This window comes from Physeter macrocephalus, chromosome 5 (assembly GCF_002837175.3).
Source record: "Physeter macrocephalus isolate SW-GA chromosome 5, ASM283717v5, whole genome shotgun sequence".
Lineage (NCBI taxonomy): Eukaryota > Metazoa > Chordata > Mammalia > Artiodactyla > Physeteridae > Physeter > Physeter macrocephalus.
The window spans coordinates 89,021,408-89,046,740 of record NC_041218.1 but is presented as its reverse complement, the minus strand read 5'-3'; the positions used below and the strand labels follow the sequence as shown (position 1 = coordinate 89,046,740).

General features: G+C 37.9%; 1 protein-coding gene across 1 annotated transcript in view; it reads right to left on the bottom strand.

Annotated features, from left to right (window-relative positions):
* Positions 1-1,519: 1,519 nt before the first annotated feature.
* ARMC10 (armadillo repeat containing 10) overlaps positions 1,520-25,333 on the bottom strand; it is a 31,555-nt gene continuing 7,741 nt past the window's right edge. Inside the window, 5 exon segments of the mRNA XM_007129459.4 lie at positions 1,520-2,740; positions 4,128-4,199; positions 9,806-9,982; positions 13,157-13,291; positions 15,599-15,747. Of these exon segments, the coding sequence (XP_007129521.2) occupies positions 2,489-2,740; positions 4,128-4,199; positions 9,806-9,982; positions 13,157-13,291; positions 15,599-15,747 (785 nt within the window). The 3' untranslated portion in view covers positions 1,520-2,488.

Genomic DNA, 25,333 nt, shown 5'->3' with positions numbered 1-25,333 from the left:
ATTTCCCCATAAAATAAACCTTCAGAAAAAAAAAAACCCACTTTTTCACTCCAAAGGAACATTTAGCGAACAGATGGGAATCAAGATGTTTGTCTTGTGGTGGATTAGCTTTGGCATGGGTTGCCCTAATACTAGCCAGAGTTCTGTGGTCACCTTCCTCGCTTTTGCACACCAGACAGAAAATTCATCTCTTACCTCTGAAGCAAGCCAAGCACATCTTGCTTAATTATTTCTTCTCCTTGAGTGGCCTTAATGTTAATTTTGTATTCACATGTACTGTTTAACTGAGGGGTCTCCAAGCACTTTAAATTATTTTCTAAGTTCCACTTAATTGGGCCTGCCTACTTTTCTTGGCTTCCTCCAAGCTGTAATTTTTATGACCATTTGCATTCTTTCCACTTTGACATTTTGTTCATTAAGAAGTACATTGTTTCATCTCTCCTCTCTACATTTTGAAGGGTTTTATGTACAAAGCAAAAACAAATTTTGAAAAATAAGACTAATCCACTCTGTTCCCTCCATTCAGTCTAATACATGTCATAATACCTTTTCATTCGTCTCATCCTCTACGTCAATTTCATTTTCCTCTTTGATTAGCCAGCATCCATTCCAACATGTAAGATTTTATTGAAATCCCTTTCTCCCGTGATAACTGAAGAACACTTTGAAACTCAGTGCCCAAGAGGGTGGGACCATCAATTAGGAGAAAGCCCACCTAAAAAAGGTAAGATGTGCCATGACCTACATAGGTAAAGATCGAACTGTGCACTTTCCCTGTGGAATTCTTTCTGGATGACTCCCCCCTTTCTCTAGCATTTTGACATTTCAAACTCAATGCGCTGATCTCCAGGAAATGTTATTTGTTCAAACTAATAATAGAGGAAAAGAAGAGAGGGTGTTTTAGAATCCAATGCTGCTACCGCACATTGAAATCAAATCTTCGTTTTAATGTGTGTACATTTTGAATATATATTTTCATTAAACAAGGAGGAAGATTAAGCAAAATTGTTATAAAGAAATGTGCCTTTCAGGGAAATAATACTTACATTTGCATCACTTGATAAATGATCCTTAGCCTTCATAATTACATTATTACTGCTGTAGCTAATTTAGAATTTTCATGTTTTCATCATACTTCTACTGTAAAAATATGTCTCCCAAGTTTTATTTCTGTATCAGGATAACCCTGAGAAGCACATTTTTCTGTTTGAGGATTTGTGACTTCCTATGGAAATCTATGTATTTAAAGTACTCTTCTCTTAAAGCTTTGCCTTAAATACATGAATAGGAAAGCTTCTGCTTACAAACTGATTTACTTAATAACTAAGCATGGTGGTGGTTATGAACTTGAATATTACAAAACCTGGTGGTGGGGGAGGAACCTGGCTGAATTCAAATATATCAATAAATTGTTAGAGTAGCTTATGGGATAAAAATATTATTAAAAATAACTGCTGAGAATTTTTCATATCTTGTAATTTTAATCATGTAAAATATGGGTGAAAATTAATGAATAAAACTTCTTTCAATAATTAAGGGGAGAAAATAATCCTGTGACATTTTTCTTTATTTACAAAATTATGCCCAGAGTAAAAAATTCAAACACTAGAAGAAGGTGTACATAGAAAAGTCATTTCCTCACTCCCTAATCCTATTCTCAGGAGTCTGGCTTTCATTCTAGATATATATACCAACATGCCTATATATGAATGATAGAAGTGTCCTGTCCATATATAAGCATAAATTTTTTGATTTAAAAAAACCACAAATGGGGTCATATTTTTCTACAACATGTATTTTGAAAAACAAACAACCATGTTTCATGGATGTCTTTCCACATCAGCACATTCAGACTTGCTTCATTCTCTTTAAAGACTATATAACTGATTTAACCAATTGCCTTTGCCTTTGGATGGATTTTGATTGATCCCAGTATGTTATACACATCAAACTGAATGGGAGTGGGTGAGTACTAGGAAACATTTCTCCTAACAGTTTACAGTTTTCATGGACTAGAATAGATTCTAATGAATGATTAGAACAGACCTGAAAGAGTGGCAGGTGGCCTTGGAAGTATGGGGTTGATCTCATCACTACTAAAAGAACAAGGTCCTTCCTAGGGGCTCTTATGAAACATACTGCTGCTGTCCCAGATGAATAACTGCAAATCACTGCCAACAGTGGAAGGGTAGCTTACACATAAAAAGGTCACTGTCACTCTGTGTAGAGGAAGTAACTGAAGTAGCTAAGCAAAATAAAAACAAAATGGTTTCAGAACAAGCTCTTATATTCATTTGGTATCAATAAAATGGTCCAAAATAAACCAGGAGACCAGGGCAAGCTGTAGCTGTGTTAATGATGAAAGGTAATATTTACTGTTTAAAATTCAGCAGTTGACAGAATCCCTTTGTAAGGAAGGTAAAAAATGAGAAGTTTATGTGTATTATTTCTAGACTGCATTACTCTTTGGAAAAATATGACCAACCAGTTAGAATTTTGGTATCATTGTTACCTTTTCCTTCACATCTGCATCATGGTGATAAACTAAAGCTCTCATTTTCTGGGCACATTCTTCTCCAAATAACAGGTAAAACAGTGAACCTTCAGTGAAAGTTGGCTGAATAGCTAAATGGCCTTCCTTTTCGAGACAGGTAGTTATATTCTGAAACAGTGTGAGAACTCGAAGAAGAATCTCCTTTGCTACATGGCCATCATAAAGGGAAAGGAATGATGAATCCACCTGAAGTAGGAAACAATGAAAATTTAAAATACACGAAAACATTTTCCACGTGTATGTTCACATTTTAAAGCTGTCGTGAATACATTTAAAATATCTTGTCATAGCTTCAGAGGCTTTGAATACTAAATCAAAAGGACAGGATTGGTAAAAGATAGTAATGTTATCACCTACTACTAACAAACAATCCGGCCATTTGATTTAACATTAAAAGCCTCTGAAGCTACTATCATGCTAGTTATGAATATATATATATAGTTGTAGATTTACATTTGATATGGAAAAGATGTTTAAAACATACTATTAAATGAAAGCAGATCCCAAAATAAATTTTAAAAAAATCTTGTCATAGAAAACTATCCCTAAGACTGCATAACGTAACTGTGTAAAATCTTAGGCACTCCTATGTCATATACTAATGGAAAAAAGAGGTTTTGTGTTTTAGCTAAAAAGTACTATTTCCTTGGAATCCTAGAATGTAGTCATTTGGAAAAACACCCATTTCCTCTTTAAGATCCATCATATAGTCATCATGGAAACTCATTAATTCACCAAACACTAACTGCACACACAGTGTGCAGGGCATAGGGCTGAGCAGATAAATATGACAAGGGTCCCTTTTCTATAGTACTTGAGGTCTATTCTACCACAGCACTACCTATGCTTCCTTCAAAATACCACAGTTTTTTTTTTTTTTTTTGCGTTACGCGGGTCTCTCACTGTTGTGGCCTCTCCCATTGCGGAGCACAGGCTCCAGACACGCAGGCTCAGCGGCCGTGGCTCACGGGTCCAGCGGCTCCGTGGCACGTGGGATCCTCCCGGACCGGGGCACGAACCCGCATCCCCCACATCGGCAGGCAGACTCTCAACCACTGTGCCACCAGGGAAGCCCCCCTACCACAGCTTTTAACTGCTCCTTCCTTACATATTTTTGTCTCCTCTCCCTAGATTGTAAGCTCACGAGGACAAGCACCATGTAATGCTGTACTCACTGGTGTATCTTGGCACTCAGCCCAGCATCAGACACATACTGCGGCCTCCATAAATACTAGTGTTTCAGTGGATGCTAAGATACACTGAACATAGCAGGTCAAGTATAAAAGATGTGATGATATATAAGTACCCCAAATTGGACACAGACAGAAAAATTATAATTCATTATTGCTAGGGAGAACTTTTCAAAATGATTTTTAAAAGTAAAATACGTTCATTACAGAAATTTTAGGAAATTCCTATCGGCAAAAAGAACCAAAAAAAAAAACCACCTCTAATATTGCTCCTCAGAGATAATCCCTGTTAATATTTGAGGTAAATCCTTTCCTTCCAGATCTGTTTGTCCAAATGTATATATTTGTACGGACAAGACAAATATGTAAGCTACTGAACTTACTTCGGCACCAAGGAGTCCATCTGTCATGGCTGGATTTTCCGACAAATTCAAAAGCAGTTTTAAAACTTGAACCTGAAATAAGAACATTGGTTTATTTCAGACTAGCAAGCGTGGATTTTCTCTCCCTGGCATGCTGTCCCCCAACCAAGTGCACATTTTAAAGTCCTGCCTATTCTTCAATGTCTGACTCAAATTTTCTCCACTCCATGAAGCTTTCTCAATTCCTCCTATTTAAAACCTTAGTTTTCCAATAATACTGATAAGGAGACAGGGAGAAAATAATGAACATCTTAGCTACCCACCCCACAGAAACACCTAACACAGAGTAAGTTTAACATGTGTTACATAAATAATCTTTATTACGATTACTGTTAAGTGAAATATGATCTTTAGAACAAAAAAAGGAATCTCTTAAAGCTGTTTCTTTCTACTTCAAGTATGAAAATTTGGGGATAGTTTGGTTATGAAGACTAACAATATGGTGCTTTATACTAGGTTTCTATGATGCTTGGAGCTTATCGTTTCTATGTGAAAAACTGTACAATCATTTAACTACACAGTGACATAAATAATTAATAAGCAAACAAATGTTATAGCTGACTAGCCAAAATATCAGAACTCATCACTTATAACTGAAAAGTCAGTAATGAAAACATTCAAATGGAATTCTTCCTTTAAAAATGCGAGTCGTGGCACTTCACTGGTGGTGCAGTGGTTAAGAATCCGCCTGCCACACAGATGCAGAGGACAAACGTGTGGACACCAAGGGGGGAAAGTGGCAGGGTGGTGGTGGTGGTGGGATTGACATGTACACACTAACATGTATAAAACAGATAACTGATAAGAACTTGCTGTATAAAAAGATAAAATTTTTTTAAAAAAAGAATCCGCCTGCCAATGCAGGGGACACAGGTTCAAGCCCTGGTCCGGGAAGATCCCACATGCCGCGGAACAATTAAGCCCGTGTGCCACAACTACTGAGCCTGCGCTCTAGAGCCCGTGCTCTGCAACAAGAGAAGCCACCGTGATGAGAAGCCCGTGCACAGCAACGAAGACCCAACACAGCCAAAAAAAAAAAAAAAAAAAAAAAAAAATGCGAGTCATGTAAAACTATACTTTCTGCAAGATACTTGAAATTGCAGAAAGTGAGGAGCAGGGAGAGCAGACTGAAATCAGGAAAAAGTGACAATTGTGCCCTCCATTACTCCCTGGAAGAGACCCGGATATTATTATATAAACCTTTTTTGAATTACAAAGGCATTATGTGTTTACTATAGAACATTATTTTTAACTACAGAAAAGCAGAAAGGAAAAGAAAATTCACTCACATTTCCATGACTAGAAATGATATTAAGTTTGGTATTTTCTCATATACATATCCTAATACACATTCCTTTAATCACACTGTACATATTAATTTAAGTAGAAAGATATAAGACTTTCCCACTTTTACTGTTTTTATAATTTAAAACTTTTAAATAAAATTAATACATGTTCATGATAAATTTCGAAGAGTGCAGGAGGGTTCTGCACAGCAAAAGAAACCATAAAAACGATGAGACAACCTATAGGATGGGAGAAGATATTTGCAAATGATGTGACCAACGGGTTAATTTCCAAAATATACAAAGAGCTCATGAAACTCAATATAAAAAAATAAACAACCCAATCAAACAATGAGAAGACCTAAATAAACATTTCTCCAAAGAAGACATACATGTGGCCAAGAGGAACAAAAAAGATGCTCAACATCACTTATTTCTAGAGAAATGCAAATGAAAAGTAAAACGAGGCACCATGTCCCATCAGTCAGAATGGCCATCATCTTTAAATCTACAAACAATAAACACTGGAGAGCACATGGAGAAAAAGGAACCCTCTTACGCTATCGGTGGGAATGTAAATTGGTAACAGGCACTACATATTAATGCATATACGTGGAATCTAGAAAAATGGTACACATTAACCTATTTGCAGGGCAGGAATAGAGATGCAGACGTAGAGAATGGACGTGTGGACACGGGGTGGGGGAAGTGGAGGGTGGGATGAAGTGGGAGATCAGTACTGACATATATACACCACCACGCATAAAACAGAGCTAGCAGGTACCTGCTATAAAACACAGGAAGTTAACCTCGGTGCTCTGACACCACCTAGATGGGTGGGATGGGGGGTGGAATGGGCGGATGGGAGGGAGGACCAAAAGGGAGGGGATATAGGTATACATGTAGCTCATTTACTTCACTGTACAGCAGAAACTAACAATACTGTAAAGCAATTATACTCCAAGAGGAAAAAAAAAAAAAAAAAGCACGAGGGGTTATCAAGGGGTACCAGTCAGAATGGTCATCATCCAAAAGTCTACAAACAATAAATACTGGAGAGGGCATGGAGAAAAGGGAACCCTCCTACACTGTTGGTGGGCATGTAAATTGGTGACTGCCACTATGGAGAAGAGTAGGGAGGTTCCTTAAGAAACCAAAATCAGAGCTGCCATATGATCTGGCAATCCCACTCCTGGGCGTATATCCGGAGAAAACCGTAATTCAAAAAGACACATACACTCCAACCTTCCTTGCAGGGCTGTTTACACTAGCCAAGACATGGAAGCAACTAAAGTGTCCATCGACAGGTGGATGGATAAAGAAGATGTGGTACATATATAAGGAACTATTACTCAGCCTTAAAAAAATGAAATAATGCCATTTGTAGCAACGTGAATGGACCTGGATATGATCATACTAAGTGAAGTCAATCAGACAGAGAAAGACAAACATCATATGATATCGCTTGTATGTGGAATCTAAAAAAAATGATACAAATGAACTAATTTACAAAACAGAAACAGACTCACAGTCTTCAAAAACAAAATTGGAGTGACCACAGGGGAATAGTGTTGGGAGGGATAAATTAGGAGTTTGGGGTTAACATATAAACACTATTTAAAATAGATAACCATGAAGGACTTACTCTATAGCACGGGTAACTCTACTCAATATTTTGTATTTATTTAAATGGGAAAAGAATTTGAAAAATAATATGTATATGTATACCTGAATCACTTTGCTGTACACCTGAAACTAACACAACATTGTAAATCAACAATACTCCAACATAAAATAAAAAGTATAAAGATAGAAAGATAGAAATCAGCCGCCCGCTTTTAGACTTGTGACCTGGGTTTACGTCTCGTGTGTTAAAGGTGAGAAAAAATATAAAGTTAGAGTACAACTACAGATTAAACAGTTAACGTATATGTATTTTGTTTTGAAACCATGGTCAGTCCTATTGAACCGTAACTTTTTCTTGTGTCACATATGCCATCTTGTGGTGGCTCTAGGACATTTCTTTTAAGCCATTACTTTCTTTTGTTCTCATGGCAGATGTAGCAAACACAAGGTTTATTTAAATTCACCTTCTACTATTCGTATTTAGTTATGAATCAGTGTTGAACCCAAGAAGTTATTATAGTAGAGTGAGATCACTTATTAAAAATAAAGATTTAGGGGGCTTCCCTGGTGGCGCAGTGGTTGAGAGCCCGCCTGCTGGTGCAGGGGACACAGGCTCGTGCCCCGGTCCGGGAACGTCCCACATGCCGCGGAGCAGCTGGGCCCGTGAGCCATGGCCGCTGACCCTGCGCGTCCGGAGCCTGTGCTCCGTGACGGGCGGGGCCACAGCAGTGGGAGGCCCGCGTACCCCAAGAAAAAAAAAAAAAAAAAAAAAAAAAGATTTAGGGCTTCCCTGATGGCGCAGTGGTTAAGAATCTGCCTGCCAATGCAGGGAACACGGGTTCGAGCCCTGGTCCGGGAAGATCCCACATGCCGCGGAGCAACTAAGCCTGGGTGCCACAACTGCTGACCCCGTGAGCCTAGAGCCCGTGCTCCACAACAAGAGAAGCCACCACGGTGAGAAGCCCACTTGCCACAACTAGAGAACGCCCGCACGCAGCAATGAAGACCCAATGGAGCCAAAAAAATAAATAAATTAAATAAATAAAGATTAAAAAAATTAATGTTGGTGTTTTTTTTACTAAGAAAATATCTAAAATGGATACATTTTTCCACTTACAGATGGATTATTATCCAAAAGTTCATTTGCAAGTTGCAACTTTAAACTCATTTTTTTTAAAAGACTTTTTTGACATGGACCATTTTTTAAGTCTTTATTGAATTGGTTACAATATTGCTTCTGTTTTATGTTTTGGTTTTTTGGCCAAGCGGCCCCGACCAGGGATTGAACCCGCACCCCCTGCATTGGAAGGCGAAGTCTTAACCACTGGACTGCCAGGGAAGTCCCTAAAGTCATTGTTTAATGGAGAAACAACTGGTGGTTAGAGCTTCCAGACAGACGAAAAAAGCAAATTTTCTATCCCAGAAATACCTGCTAGGCAATGTAGTGGAAAAACAAAACAAACCAAAAATGGAACATAGTATTGTGGTGTGAGTCACTTTCAAAAAGTCATAAAATATAAACCATCTCTGAGACAGATATATACAGCCCCAAGGCCAGAGGTGCTTGGCTCTGAACACAATGTGCCTCTGAGGTTTTGGACAAAGTAGCTGCAGAGAGAAACAGCTCCAATGCCATGGGGTAGAGAGAATGAGTTTCTATGGGGTCAAGGGCTGGAAGTTACCTTGCTCCCCTGGAGAGACGGGTGTTGATGGGTGTGTGCATTTGGAAATTGCCTATGGATGGAGCATTATTCCTAAAATATTGCTAATACGATTATTACATTTAATTTTGAATGCCTTCGGGTACATCTTGGACCAGATCTAAGTAAGTTTGGCTACCTGAAATGTGGAAAGCCCATATAAAAACATCTCAGAACAAATTTTAAAAGGACTATAGTAAGGCTCTGCTGTAATCACAATTTGATCACCTCAGAAGTAACTTCAGTGAAGTTGATTATCTGGAGTTTGGCTTCCCATTTAGTCCTTCTAAAATGCTCATGCATTTTTTTCAACTGTGCCAGAGAACACAGACCAATACAGTAAAACACTGACGAACAACTGACTCAACTAATTAGAACCTTTGATTACTCTACCTTCTGTTTTTATGGTATTTCTTGAAAAATGGTGCTTGATAAGAATGTCCACCAATATGAGGGGTTTACTCAAGCAGTTTTCACAGGGTGTCCCAGATAATTCAGCTCCATCTCTGTTGCCTCCTACATCTATTGATACATAACAGGTCAAAGTGGAGCACTGAGACATGCATTACTGAAACTTAAAAGTATAAGTTCTGGAAAGATTTTTACAACAAATAATGGTCGAATCAAAAAAAAAAGTTCTGTTAACCCTGAGGTAAGCAAAAAATCCAATTACCCAGCACTGTCACTCAAAGACTTCTTTTAATCACAATGGTCCTGTATCTGGTGTGGGTGAAGCTAGCTACTTCACTTCAGTAAAAGGTAAACTGATTTTCAGAAAACCAAATGAATACCCATCTATTGATAAGTGAAACAACAGATTATTTTCACAAGTTAACTTTGAAATTCAGTATTAGGGTATAAAAATAATATACTTTCTTGTGCCCATGTAAGGGTTTTTAGTAAACTTTGAACTTTCTTTTTTGAGGAGTATCAGCTTAAGATGCGTGACTTGTAAACTGAATTCCAATCTTAGTAAACTGGATGCAATAGCTGTTTGTACTGCAAGTAATGACCACTTCCTTCATACCTTGGTGCTCCCATTTCCCGTGACCAACAAGTGGAACAGGTCTGTAATGTAACTGCTAAGCATGTGCTGGTGGTCATTGGTCACCGTCATGTTTGTTAACAACCTCAGTCCAGCCAGCTGCACAGCGGAGTTCAGGGGGCCGGAGAAGACATCCTCACAGACTTGACTGACGTACACCTGAAGGTGGGGAAAAAGTGAGCGTCTTAGGATCTCCAAAATTTTTCTATTGAACCATAACTTTTCTGCACAGCAGAACAGGGTGATTGTTCAGGATGAGACTTCCTCCTTTAAGATGGCATTTGTATCCAGCCCTCAAACTTGGGTGACTTTTTTTTTTTAAGCTGCTCTTGTTAATGGGAGGCACGGAGCATTTTACAGATATACCTCACTTCAGCCCTGAGACAACTCTAATGAGGCAGTGTTATTATGGCCATTTTACTGACAAGGACTTTAAACTCTTCCAGGAGCTTGGACCCCCTGCCCAATGTAACGAGCTGGTGGAGCAGTGTCCAACCCCAGAGACCATGCTCCCAACACCAGTGGGGGGCCTCCCAACCCAGCCTGCCTTTCTGTCTGGGCACACTAGGATGAGGAGGAAGACCTGTAGGGCCATTTTGTACCATGGTTAAGTACCTGAACAGTAGGATCTAGGGGCGATATCATGTTAGAAGTAAAGAATGGGGGGGACACAAAGTCAAACAGAACTTTTCTTTAGAGTTCTTTCCTTCGAAAGTAAGCAGAGGGCTTCCCTGGTGGCACAGTGGTTAAGAATCCGCCTGCCAATGCAGGGGACACAGGTTCAAGCCCTGGTCCGGGAAGATCCCACATGCCTTGGAGCAACTAAGCCTGTGCGCCACAACTACTGAGCCTGTGCTCTAGAGCCCACACACCACAACTACTGAGCCCACGTGCCACAACTACTGAAGCCCGCGCACCTAGAGCCTGTGCTCCACAGCAAGAGAAGCCTCGAGAATGAGAAGCCCACGCACCGCAACGAAGAGTAGCCCCCGCTCGCCGCAACTAGAGAAAAGCCTGCGTGCAGCAACTTAAGACCCAACACAGCCAAAAATAAATAAATATATTAAAAAAAAAAAAAGTAAGCAGAGGCAAACTCTATTTGGCCCAAGGTTCTTATTTACCGAGGTATATGTATATGAACTACTCCTTCATAATACTGTAAACCGCCACTGGCAAAAAGTAATGCAATGCCAGTAGTACTGCTATTTCACACGTGACAGATCTAAACTAAACCCAGGGTGATGGAAATTTTTCTGAAACTCTGTTTTCTATGTTTGGCCATGATCTCTCCAGCTTGGAAAAATTATGTCTCACAAATAATTGGTATTCATCTAAGTCTGAACTTCACCAAACATTCTAATTGGTAAGAAAAATTCCCTAATTTTATATTGCTATATATATATATGCTAAGGAATTACCAACTATCCCATAAGCCAGTATTAACTTTTAAAAATATCCAAATGTTTTCATGTTACCTAATGGCAGTAAAGCAAAGAGAGATTAAATTTTAAATCTGGTTTCGAGATCTAAATGATATTCACAAATCAATCTGGCTGTCCTGGGTCACCATTTCATTATACATCCATCCTTTTAAAAAATGGCATTTCCCTAGAATCATTATAAATCATGTATTTTCACAGGATGCTCATGTCTTTCAAAGCATTTCCTAAAATGTGCTGAGCAATTACATCCTTATTAGCTCTGAATCTTTTCTCCATTTCAGTTCTAGCAACAAGATTACCAAATGGGCCAGCTCAGTTATTCCTGGAGCCATGCCCACCTCACCTTGTTCCTTTCTCTTGTGATTCCCTCCTTCCCCAACACTGCCTGTAGAAAGCTTAGACAGTCTTAAGAGCCATCTTGGGCTCTACCTTTTACAGAAACTTCTGAATGAAATCTCTCTTTTCTGTGTATTCAATGATATTTTACTTGTATTTTTCCTTAAAGTATTTCATCATGTTCTGCCTTGAATTACAACTATTTGTGGACTTGCCTTATCCCTCCTTCTAGCTTTCTTAAAACAAGAGCTAATCATGTTCATTTCTAAACTCTATTAACACAGAGCAGGAGCTCAATAAATGTTGAATTAACATAATTTCCTAACTTATTGTGTCTTCCTACTGATGTTATCTGACTTTGGCCTGGTTCCTTTACCACACTTGGATTAAACTGAACCCCAAATTCAGAAGTCCACTGCACTTCTTATTGGCTGGTTCAGGGCCCTCCTTCCTCTGACTTAGTCTCCATAAAAATGAGCAGAGGGCCTGAATAGACATGTTTCCAAAGACATACAACTGGTCAATAGGTTCACAAAAAGACGTTCAACATCACTAATTATCAGGGAAATGCATATCAAAACCACAGTGAAATATCACCTCACACCTAATAGAGTGGTTATCAAAAAAACAAGTAACAAGTGCTGGCAAGGATGTGGAGAAAAAGGAACCCTTGTGTACTGTTGGTGGTTGGTGCAGCCACTACGGAAACCAGTATGGATATTCTTCAAAAAATTAAAAATAGAATTACCATATGATCCAGTAATCCCACTTCTGGGTACATATCCAAAGAAAACAAAATCACTATCTCAAAGCGACATCTGCACCCCCATGTTCACTGCAGCGTTAGTCACAATAGCCAAGACACAGAAATAACCTAAGTGTCAATCAATGGACAAATGGATAAAGGAAATGTGGTGTGTATATACAATGGAATATTATTCACTATAAAAAAGAAGGAAATCCTGCTATTTGTGAAAAATGGACGGACCTTGAGGGCATTACGTTAAGTGAAATAAGTCTGACAGAGAAGACAAACAATGAATGATCTTATTTACATGTGGGATCTGAAAAAGCCAAACTCACAGAAACAGAGAGGAGAATGTTCAGGTGAAGGAAATGGGGACATGTGATCAAAGCAGACAAACTTAAAGTTATCAGGTGAATAAGTTCTGGAGTCTAATGTACAGCAAGGTGACTATAGTTAACAATACTATATTGTATACTTGCACGTTGCTAAGAGAGTAGATCTCAAATGTTCTCACCACACACGCACATGCATGCACAGGTAATTATGAGGTGATGGAGGTGTTTGCTAATGCTATACAATAGCAGTAATCATTTTGCAGTATATATGTGTATCAAATCATCATGTTGTATACCTTAAACTTACACAATATTTGTCAATTATATCTCAATAAAGCTGGCAAAAAATAAAAATAATTCTTGGCTATAAAGTTATAAAGTATGGCCTACTAAAATTTCATTACTTACCATTTTGTTATTTTTCTCTTTCATTTACAGAAATCCTTACCTTTTGTGATTTCAGATAACTTACCTTTATCTTTATTTGATTTTCAACATTCACACTCAGGTTATTCAGTGCATTTAAAGCTTTCTCTTTAATACTCTGGTTGGGATTGTTGATTTTGCTTCCAACAATTGGAATACCACCCAGTTCACGAATCATGACCTAAGAGGGAAAAAAACAGGACCATGACTTCAATATGCATCCCCCTTCATTACATTCTTTGCATCTACAAATACAAATAAAAACTAATGACTCTTTGGAAATACTGTTCCCATATACAACCTCTAATTCTTATTTTTTAAAGAAGTTTACTACTCATAATTTTATAGGTAAAGAAACCAATTGAAAATAAATTATTAATATATGTAATATTTAAACTATAGCATGGAGATATACAATGAAGATTTACAGAGCTACTACAATGATCTCAAAGCAATTTACAAACAAAATTATTTTACTTTGAAATAAGTTACATCTCTATTACAGGCCAATTTGGAAATGCATTAAGATTTAGAACACTAGAGTAGTGTTTTGCTAAAATGAATACTTTGGAACACTAATCCCTCAAGATTTCAGTAGATGCTCCATTAAAAAAAAGGGAGCTTTCATGGATAAGTAACTTTGAGAAACTCTGGGTATAACAAGACTAAACATGTCTCTTTATTTTGATGCAGTCCTATGTTCGTGTGCATTGGAATCTCCGAGAGGGGAGTATTGAATATAGTACTTCAATAAACTTTATCCATAAAGAAGATCATTTTTCAGTTGGGGGAGAGGAAGAAAACTTATTAACATCTTGAAGTATTAAAGTTCCACACAGTTTGGAAATGGTGCCCTAATTTTCAGAGGAAAAATAATCTGGAGATTTCTCACAATAATTTGCAACACTAAATACTTTGTGCCTTTGTCCCAACATTGAAAGAGACATAAACTTTCATTTCTTACAAGAAAAACAAGCTGAAAATGACTCCTGTCAGGCCAAAACATGCCATTCTATCAGAAAAAGAGATAAAGAAGTTTTCCCTCTGCAATTCCAGGTTCTTCCAAAGAATGTGTGGTTACTAGAAAACAGCCCTTTTAAAAAAAAAACAACAAAAAAAAAACTGTACTGTTAAAGCAGAGATGAAAGCACTATAATTGATGACGAGGGACACCAACTCCCATTACTGAAGAAAGTACTTGTTCACCAGTGGCTTCTGACCCACTCATTCTGACTACAGTTTGTTTCAGAGAAATATAAAACTATGGCATCAGAAATAACCCCAATACAGGCATGCTAATAAGCTAGTCACCATCTGTTGTTTTTGTCTGCCTGGCACCCCTCTTTCTATTGGGGCAGACACGGCACCTCCTCTATCCTATATAGTCCCTGGTGGGACTGCTGGTCAATTGTGTTCACACCCATCCCTGTTGTTTTTGGCTGCAGGATGCACATGTGAGCCAGGCCTTGCTAATCATGGTCCAGGGTGCTTTGGCCCAACAATCAATCCAAAGGGTTGGCACTTATCCTAGCAGAGCAACTCCACCTTCCAGATCATGAGCTACAATGATGAAGGCTTGAGAGGCCAGTGGCTTTCTTTCCATCCCTGTGAAGAAAACCTCTTTGTGGCCAGAGAGACAGAGATCAAAACACAAAAAGAAGCAGCCGTAAGCAGCCAAAAGACAGAGAAAGAGAAGGTCTCATAATGCTTTCTGTAACCTTGAACTATATTCACACTTGTGCCTGAAACCAATGATACCCTTGGACGTCCAAGTTAACTGAGCTCAATATTTTCCCTTTTTGGTTTGAAATAATTTAAGCTGGGTTCTGTCATTTACAACTGAAATGTGAGTAACAGACAAATATTCCTTGTATCTCCCTATAAACTCTAGAGCTTTAGAGTAAACCTTGACATGATGGATAAATATGGACTAAAATGAAGTATAAATTCAAAATTGTGCATGCATGACAATGTTAAGAAACGACATTAGCTGCAAATAATGACAAAAACTGTTTTACTTCTCTCCATGGGTAGTGGGGGGAGGAAGCAGAGGCCATTTACACTGGTCCGTGGCTGTCAGCGTGTGGTCTAGGAAGCACCTGCATCAGAACCATCCTCATAAGCCCTGTGTACAATGTAAAGCATGTACTTAAATGTCAGATGCTTTTGTTGCTCTACTGCAGCACTGCTGAATTTTAAATAATTAAAAAGGCCATGCAATGCTAAGTGTTGATTAGATACACTTATTACAAATGTGATGCCGGTGACCAACTTCATAGGGATCTTGATCTAGAATCCTATTACTAATCGTATTACTATTAGGCTGTGCTTTTCAGAAGTAAACAAACGTTATTCTGTAGGTATCCATAGCCATACTATATAGATGTAAAAATTGAGGCTCTGGGAGGTTAAGTAACTTATCAGGGTCACAATTAGTGCTGGTGTGTGAGAATAGGAGGAACGTGTTTGCAGAGACTAAGGTACTCACTTGGTTGACTGAAAAGGCTGCATTGTTACCCAGAGTGACCAAAGCTCTTTCGATAATGACAGGATCTTCAGTAGACTCAAGCAGGTAAATGAGTTTCTGAAGTTGTTCAGCATTTAGGATATCATCATATGAGCCATTGGTTAAGTCTTCTGCATAAGAATAAAGTTATTTAAAGTTAATTTAAAATCAATATGAGACAAATTTTTTTTACGAACAATACTGAATGCATATTTTGATGCCAGGCACAGTTTTAAGCACTTCAAATGCCTTATCTCATTTAATCTTCAAGTGACCCTTGGAAGAGGATACTATTATAATTCTAAATTTACAGACAGAATACTGAGGCTTATAGACGTTAAGAAATTAGCCAACGGTTACTTTTCTCTTTTAGTAAGGCACTGCATGCCAACAGCATTTTCTGTTTCTTCTTTCTAAAAATCAGGTACACCCATCCAGTGGAACACTTCCCTACAGACATAGATTATTAAGAAACAGAATTCGCATTAGGGAAAACTGTTCTGATCACAGTTTTAAGAGTGCCTCAGGCTGGAGCAAAAGCTACGGGAGTGGCCCAATCATGCTGCTAGTGGGGCGCTTTTGTTTGGTTTATACGAGCAAGGCATGATGACCGAGACGCAAGAACAGCAGTCCACCTGGGGGTGATGACAAAAGCTGTCGTTCTGAGGAACAGGTCAAGTAGTCAAATGCTGGATCTGCTCAGGAACATTTAAAATTTATAGCTCTAACCTTAAAAAAAAAATCCTCTTTATAGAAATCACCACAGGAAAAACAGAAACCATTTGTATAATGCTATAATTGTGTTATAAACATAGAACATGATTCTCTCCAAATTAAACTATGAGAATAGGTCAGACAGTGCAAGTGTCCACAGTACATTGCCCAGGGTGGGGCTGAGGGGGCAGTTTATAACAAGAAGTGCTGTACGATGTCACAGCTGTGCTTTTGTTTTTAAAAATGTCTCTCAAATTATTAAAAGTTATCTTTGGATGCTGGGATTATGAATGACTTATTTTCTACCCCTGTGCTCATGAGTACTTTCTGATTTTTTTACAGTAAACATGTATCACTTTATTAAAATAATTGAGTATATTGCTTAAAGAGGAAACACAGACAAATATGAGGTAAACAGACAAGTTTAGATTATGGGAGCCAATAAGTGATATGATGTCCTGAAGAAGCCAAACAAGAAATCAATTACTAGGAAAATCTAAAAGCCAAAAAGCCAGCAGATTCTCACTCTGTACTCATTCTGTACACTCCCATGTACAGAACCTCTGTACCATGCTTTTACGCCTGAATCCACTACCTGCCTCATTAACACCTTATAAAAGAATTTCACCCAAAGAATACTTGAAAAGGTAAGTGAAACAATGACAAAAACACAGATTTTTAGAATGGAAAGATTTTGGGGGGTGGTTCATCCAAACCTCTTATTTTACACACAAGGAAACTGAGACCAAGATCATTTAAGGATTTGCCTAATGTCACAAAGGAGTTAGTAGCAGAGACCAGAGAAATGAAAATACAAAGCTGCAGACAACCACTTAACATCTTTTGGGTCTCAGTCTTCTCACATGTAAAATAAGGTTGGTCAAACACTATAACTGGTTCCAAAAGTTCCTGTACAGCCCTGAAGTTGTGTAATTTTATACATATACACATGACAGAAATAGGATAAATTTAACTCATTCATACTTCCAAAACATTTCAAAATCCTAAAACTTCCTTATACATTTTCCCACAAAGCCACTATAAAGTTTTATAGATAAATTATTTATAAATAGCCAAATAAAAATTTACAGGGAAAAGTGTTAAATCATAGACTTTTCACTTGAAGGAAGGAAGTGCAATGTGGTTAAAAGTAAGTTGAAAGTTAAAAGTAAGCCAAGCTTAAGTCTGGTTCAAATTCCAGCTAAGCTTATTTATCAGCTGAGAGACTTAACCTCTCCAAGCCTCAGTTTCTTCATCTATTACATGGGAGTTAATAGTGCCTACCTTAAAGCATTTTTATGTCTTTGGATATATACCCAAGAGTGGAATTGCTGGATCATATGGTAGTCCCATTTTTAGTTTTATGAGGAATTTCCATACTGTTTTCCACAGTGGCTGCACCAATATACATTCCCACCAACAGTGTATAATGATTCCCTTTCCTCCACATCCTCACCAACATTTGTTATTTGTGGTCTTTTTGATGACAGCATTCTGAGAGGTGTGAGGTGATATCTCACTGTGGCTTTGATTGGCATTTCTCTGATCATTAGCAATGTTGAGCATCTTTTCATGTCCCTGTTGCCCATCTACATGTGTTCTTAGGAAAAATGTCTGTTCAGGTCTTCTGCCCATTTTCTAACCAGGTTCTTTTTTTGGTATTGAGCTGTATAAGGTGTTTATATATTTTGAATATTAAGTAACCCCTTGTTGGTTGCATCATTTGCAAATATTTTCACCCATTCAGTAGGTTGTGTTTTTGTTTTGCAAATGGATTCCTTTGTTGTGCAAAAGCTTTTCAGTTTAATTAGGTCCTATTTGTTTATTTTTACTTTTGTTTCCTTTGCCTTAAGAGACAGGTCCAAAAAAAATATTGCTACAATTTATGTCAAAGAGTGTTCTGCCTATGTTTTCTTCCAGGAGTTTTATACTTTCCAGTCTTACATGTAGGTCTTTGTTCCATTTTGAGTTTATTTTTGCATATGGTATGAGAAAATGTTCTAATTTCATGCTTTTAAATGTAGCTGTCCAGTTTTCCAAGCACCACTGATTAAAAAGACTATCTTTTCCCCATTGTATATTCTTGCCTCCTTTGTTGTAGATTAATTGACCATAAGTTCTTGCTTTATTTCTGAACTATCTATTCTGTTCCATTGAGCTATGTGTCTGTGCCAGCACCATACTGTTTTGATAAATGTAGCTTTGCGCGGAGCACAGGCTCCAGATGAGCAGGCTCAGCAGCCATGGCTCACGGGCCTAACCGCTCCGCAGCATGTGAGGTCCTCCTGGACAGGGGCACGAACCCGTGTCCCCTGAATCGGCAGGCAGACTCTCAACCACTGCGCCACCAGGGAAGCCCTCCATAAATATTTTTAAGTTATTTGTTCTAGTTTTTGAAAAAATGCCATTGGTATTTTGACAGGGATTGCATTGAATCTGTAGATTGCCTTGGAGAATATGGTCATTTTAACAATATAAATTCTTCCAATCAATGCACAACATATATATCTTTCCATCTATTTGCATCATCTTCAATTTCTTTCATCAGTGTCTTATAATTTTCTTCGTACTGGTCTTTTGTCTCCTTAGGTAGGTTTATTCCTAGATATTTTATTCTTTTTGTTGCAATGGTAAATGGGAGTGTTTTCTTAAAAAATATTGCTACAATTTATGTCAAAGAGTGTTCTGCCTATGTTTTCTTCCAGGAGTTTTATACTTTCCAGTCTTACATGTAGGTCTTTGTTCCATTTTGAGTTTATTTTTGCATATGGTATGAGAAAATGTTCTAATTTCATGCTTTTAAATGTAGCTGTCCAGTTTTCCAAGCACCACTGATTAAAAAGACTATCTTTTCCCCATTGTATATTCTTGCCTCCTTTGTTGTAGATTAATTGACCATAAGTTCTTGCTTTATTTCTGAACTATCTATTCTGTTCCATTGAGCTATGTGTCTGTGCCAGCACCATACTGTTTTGATAAATGTAGCTTTGCAGTATAGTCTGAAGTCCAGGAGCCTGATTCCTCCAGCTCTATTCTTCTTTCTCAAGATTGTTTTGGCTATTCCCAGGGAAGCCCTCCATAAATATTTTTAAGTTATTTGTTCTAGTTTTTGAAAAAATGCCATTGGTATTTTGACAGGGATTGCATTGAATCTGTAGATTGCCTTGGAGAATATGGTCATTTTAACAATATAAATTCTTCCAATCAATGCACAACATATATATCTTTCCATCTATTTGCATCATCTTCAATTTCTTTCATCAGTGTCTTAAAGTTTTCTAGGTATAGGTCTTCTAACTCCTCAGGCAGATTTATACTTAGGTATTTTATGCTTTTTGATGTGATGGAAAATGGGATTGTTTCCTTAATTTCTCTTTACAATAGTTCGTTTTAAGTGTATAGAAATGCAACAGATTTCTGTATAGTAATTTTGCATCTTGCAACTTTTCCAAATTCACTGATGATCTTTTTGGTGGTGTCTTTGAGATTTTCTATGTATAGTATCATGTCACTTGCAAACAGTGACAGTTCTACTTCTTCCTTTCAAATTTGTATTCCTTTTATTTCTTTTTCTTGTCTGATTGCTGTGGCTAGGACGTCCAATACAACGTTGAATAAAAGTGGCAAGAATGGGCATCCTTATCTTGTTCCTGATCTTAGAGGAAAATGCTTTTTACCACTGAGTATCATGTTAGCTGTGGGCTTCTCATATATGGCCTTTATTATGTTGAGGTATATTCCATCTATATCAACTTGGTTGAGGGTTTTGTTAAAAAAACAAAAAGAAGGATGCTGAATTTTTCAAAACATTTTTGCATCAGCTGAGATGATCATATGATTTTTATTCTACAATTCATTAATGTGGAGTATCACACTGATTCATTTGCCGATATTGAACCATTCTTGCATCCTTGGAATTAATCCCAGTTGATCATTGTGTATGATCTTTTTATTGTACTGTTAAATTCAGTTTGCTAATATTTTGTTGAGGATTTCTGTAACTATGTTCAATGATATTGGCCTGCAATTTTCTTTTCTGTGTGATATCTTTGTCTTGTTTTGGCATCAAGGTGATGCTGGCCTCATAGAATGAGTTCAGAATCATTCCTTCCTCTGCAACTTTTTGGAATAGTCTGAGAAGGATAGGTGTTAACACTTCTTTAAATGTTTGGTAGAATTCACCAGTGAAGACATCTGGTCCTGGACTTTTGTTTGTTGGGAGTTTTAAAAACTATTTATTCAATTTCATTACTGATAATTGGTCTGTTCATGCTTCCTATTTCTTACTGGTTCAATCTTGGGAGATTGTACATTTCTAGGAATTTGTCCATTTCTTCTAGGTTTTCCATTTTATTGGCATATAGTTGTTCATAGTAGTCTTTTATGATCCTTTCTATTTCTGTGGTGTTGGTCCTCTTTTTCATTTCTGATTTTATTGATTTGGGCCCTCTCTTTTTGTTTTTATGACTCTGGCTAAAGGTTTATCTATTTTATCTTACCAAAGAACTAGCTCTCAGTTTCACTGATATTTTCTGTTTTTTTAATGAGTCTATTTCATTTATTTCTGTGCTGATCTTTATAATTTCTTTCCTTCTACTAAGTTTGGGTTTTGTTTGGTCTTCTTTTTCTAGTTCCTTTAAGTGTAAGGTTAGGTTATTTGAGAATTTTCTTGTTTCCTGAGGCTGGCCTGTATCGCATAAAATGCCCTCTTAAAACTGCTTTTCCTGCATCCCATAGATTCTGGATCTTTGTGTTTCTGTTTTCATTTGTCTCCAGTATTTTTTACCTTCTTCTTTGATTTATTCAGTGATCTACTGGTTATTCAACAGCATATTTTTTAGCCTCCAAGTATTTGTTTTTTGCAGTTTTTCCCTTGTAGTTAATTTCTAGTCTCATACTATTGTGATTGGAAAAGATGGTTGATATAACTTCAATTTTCTTAAATTTACTGAGACTTTTTTTGTGGCCTAGCATGTGATCTACCCTGAAAAATGTTCCATGTACACTTGAAAAGAATGTGTATTCTGCTGCTTTTGGATGGAACGTTTTACATATATCTAATAATTCTATCTGGTATAATGTGTCATTTAAAGCCAGTGTTTCCTTATTCATTCTCTGTCTGTATGATCTGTCCATTGATGTAAGTGGTGTGTTAAAGTCCCAAACTATTATTGTGTTATTATCGATTTCTCCCTTTATGTCTCTTAATATCTGCTATGTACTTACATGCTCCTATGATGGGTGCACGTATGTTTAAAATTGTTACATCTTTTTCTTGGATTGATTCTATTATAGATTTCTGGTTTGTAGTCACCATGACTCATATATAGCAATCTATCTATCTATCTATCTATATACACACACACACACACACACACACACACACGTATATATGTGATTGTTTTAAGTTTCTGATCTCTTCATTTCAAACACATTTTAACAATCCTGCATTTTTACTCCCCCCGTGCCCATGACTACTGTTTTTGACATCATATTTTACATCTTTTTGTTTTGTGTATCTCTTTATTTATTGTGGATTTAGACAATTTCACTACTTTTGTCTTTTACCCTTCCTGCTAGCTTGGCATGTAGTTGATTTACTACCTTTACTGTATATTTACCTTTACTAATGACATTTTTCTTTTTGTAATTTTCACGTTTCTAGTCGTGCCTTTTTCCTTTTCACTTAAAGTCATTTTAACAATTCTTATAGAGGTGATGGGAGACAAGATGGCGGAGTAGAAGGACTTGAGCTCACCTTCTCTTACAAAAACACCAAAAACACAACTAACTGCCGAATAACCATGTTTTTTGTTCAAGTCGACAAAAAAAAAGACTTGAACCTACCAAAAAAGATATTCTGCACTGAAAAACAAAGAAGAAGCCACAGCAAGACAGTAGGAAGGGCGCTTCTGTGATATAATCAAATCCCATACCTGCCGAGTGGGTGACCCACAAACTGAAAAATAATTATATCACAGAGGTTCTCCCACAGGAATTAGAGTTCTGAGCCCCACATGAGGCTGCCCAGCTTGAGGGTCTGGAATTGGGAATAGGAGACTTCAGAGCATTTGGCTTTGAGGGTCAGTGAGGCTTGAGTGTGGGACTCCACAGGACTGGGGGAAACAGGGACTCCACTCTTAGAGGGTGCACACAAGGTTTCATGTGCACTGGGACCCAGGGTAAAGCAGTGAGTCCACAGAAGCCTGGCCCAGACCTACCTGTGGATCTTAGAGGGACTCCTGGGGAGGTGGGGGTTGGCTGTGGCCCAATACAGGGGCAAGGTCACTGGTGGCAGAGGCCCCTAGGAAATACTCCTCAGTGTGAGCTCTCCTGGAGGTCACCATTTTGGCACCAAGACCTGGCCCCACCCAACAGCCTGCAGACACCAGTGCTGGGATGCCTCAGGCCAAACAACCAACAGGGTGGGAACACAGCCCCACCCATCAGCAGACAGGCTGCCTAAAGTTGCCTTGAACCCAGAGCCACTTCTAGACATGCCACTTGACATGGCACTGTGCACCAGAAGGACAAGACCCAGCTCCACTCACCAGTGGGCAGGCACGAGTCCCTCCCACGAGGAAGCCTGCACAAGCTCCCGGACCAACCTCACCCACCAGAGGGCAGACATCAGAAGCAAGAAGAACTACAATCCTGCAGCCTGCAGAACAGAGCCCACAAACCCAGAAAGTTAGAAAAAAATGAGATGGCAGAGAAATATGTTCCAGACTAAGGAACAAGATAAAACCCCAGAAGAACAAATAATTGAAGTGCATATAGGCAATCTGCCTGAAAAAGAATTCAGAACAATGATAGGAAAGATGATCCAAGATCTCGGAAAAACAATGGACGCACAGACTGAGAATATACAAGAAATATTAAACAAAAAGTTAGAAGATTTAAAGAACAAACAGAAATGAACAATACAATAACTGAAATGAAAAATACACTAGAAGGAATCAGTAGCAGAATAAATGGTGCAAAAGAATGAATAAGTGAGCTGGAAGACAGACTGGCGGAAATCACTGCTGCAGAACAGGACAAAGAAAAAAACCAAAGAAAGAAGGACAGTCTAAGAGACTTCTGGAACAACATTAAAGGCACCAACATTCATGTTATAGGGGTCCCAAAAAGAGAAGAGAGAAAGGGCCTGAGAAAATATTTGAAGAAATAGTAACTGAAAATTTCCCTAACATGGGAAGGGAAACACTCAAGTCCAGGAAGCGCAAAGAATCCCATACAGGATAAACCCAAGGAGGAACAGGCTGAGACACATATTAAGCAAACTGACAAAAATTAAAGACAAAGAGAAAACATGAAGAGCAGTAAGAGAAAAGCAACAAATAACTAACAAGGGAATCTCCATAAGGTTATCAGCTGATTTTTCAGCAGAACTCTGCAGGCCAGAAGGGAGTGGCACAATGTATTTAAAATGATGGAAGGAAAAACCTACAACCAAGAATACTCTACCCAGCAAGGCTCTTGTTCGGATTTGACAGAGAAATCAAAAAGCTTTACAGACAAGCAACAGTTAAGGGAATTCAGCATTACCAAACCAGCTTTACAACAAATGCTAAAGGAACTTCTCTAGGCAAAAAAGAAAAGTGAAAAAGGAGAAGTTACAACAGACACCGCAGAAATACAAAGCATCCTAAGAGACTACTACAAGCAACTCTATGCCAATAAAATGGACAACCTGGAAGAAATGGACAAATTCTTAGAAAGGTATAACCTTCCAAGACTGAACCAGGAAGAAACAGAAAATATGAACAGACCAATCACAAGCACTGAAATTGAAACTGTGATTAAAAATCTTCCAACAAACAAAAGCCCAGGACCAGATGGCTTCACAGGCGAATTCTATCAAACATTTAGAGAAGAGCTAACAACCATCCTTCTCAAACTCTTCCAAAAAAAATTGCAGAGGGAGGAACATTCCCAAACTCATTCTATGAGGCCACCATCACCCTGATACCAAAACCAGACAAAGACGTCACAAAGAAAGAAAACTACAGGCCAATATCACTGATGAACATAGATGCAAAAATCCTCAACAAAATACTAGCAAACAGAATCCAACAGCACATTAAAAGGATCATACACCATGATCAAGTGGGGTTTATCCCAGGAATGCAAGGATTCTTCAATATACACAAATCAAACAACTTGATACACCATATAACAAACTGAAGAAGAACAACTATATGATCATCTCAATAGATGCAGAGAAAGCTTTTGACAAAATTCAACACCCATTTATGATAAAAACCCTGCAGAAAGTAGGCATAGAGGGAACTTTCCTCAACATAATAAAGGCCATATATGACAAACCCACAGCCAGCATTGTTCTCAATGGTGAAAAACTGAAACCATTTCCACTAAGATCAGGAACAAGACAAGGTTGCCCACTCTCACCACTCTTATTCAACATAGTTTTGGAAGTACTAGCCACAGCAATCAGAGAAGAAAAAGAAATAAAAGGAATCCAAATAGGAAAAGAAGAAGTAAAGCTGTCACTATTTGCAGATGACATGATATTATACATAGAGAATCCTAAGGATGCTACCAGAAAACTACTAGAGCTAATCAATGAATTTGGCAAAGTAGCAGGATACAAAATTAATGCACAGAAATCTCTGGCATTCTTATACACTAATGATGAAAAATCTGAGAGTGAAATTAAGAAAACACTCCCATTTACCATTGCAACAAAAAGAATAAAATATCTAGGAATAAACCTACCTAAGGAGACAAAAAACTTGTATGCAGAAAACTATAAGACACTGATGAAAGAAATTAAAGATGATACAAATAGGTGGAGAAATATACCATGTTCTTGGATTGGAAGAATCAACATTGTGAAAATGACTCTACTACCCAAAGCAATCTACAGATTCAATGCAATCCCTATCAAACTACCACTAGCATTTTTTACAGAACTAGAAAAAAAAATTTCACAATTTGTATGGAAACACAAAAGACCCCAAATAGCAAAAGCAATCT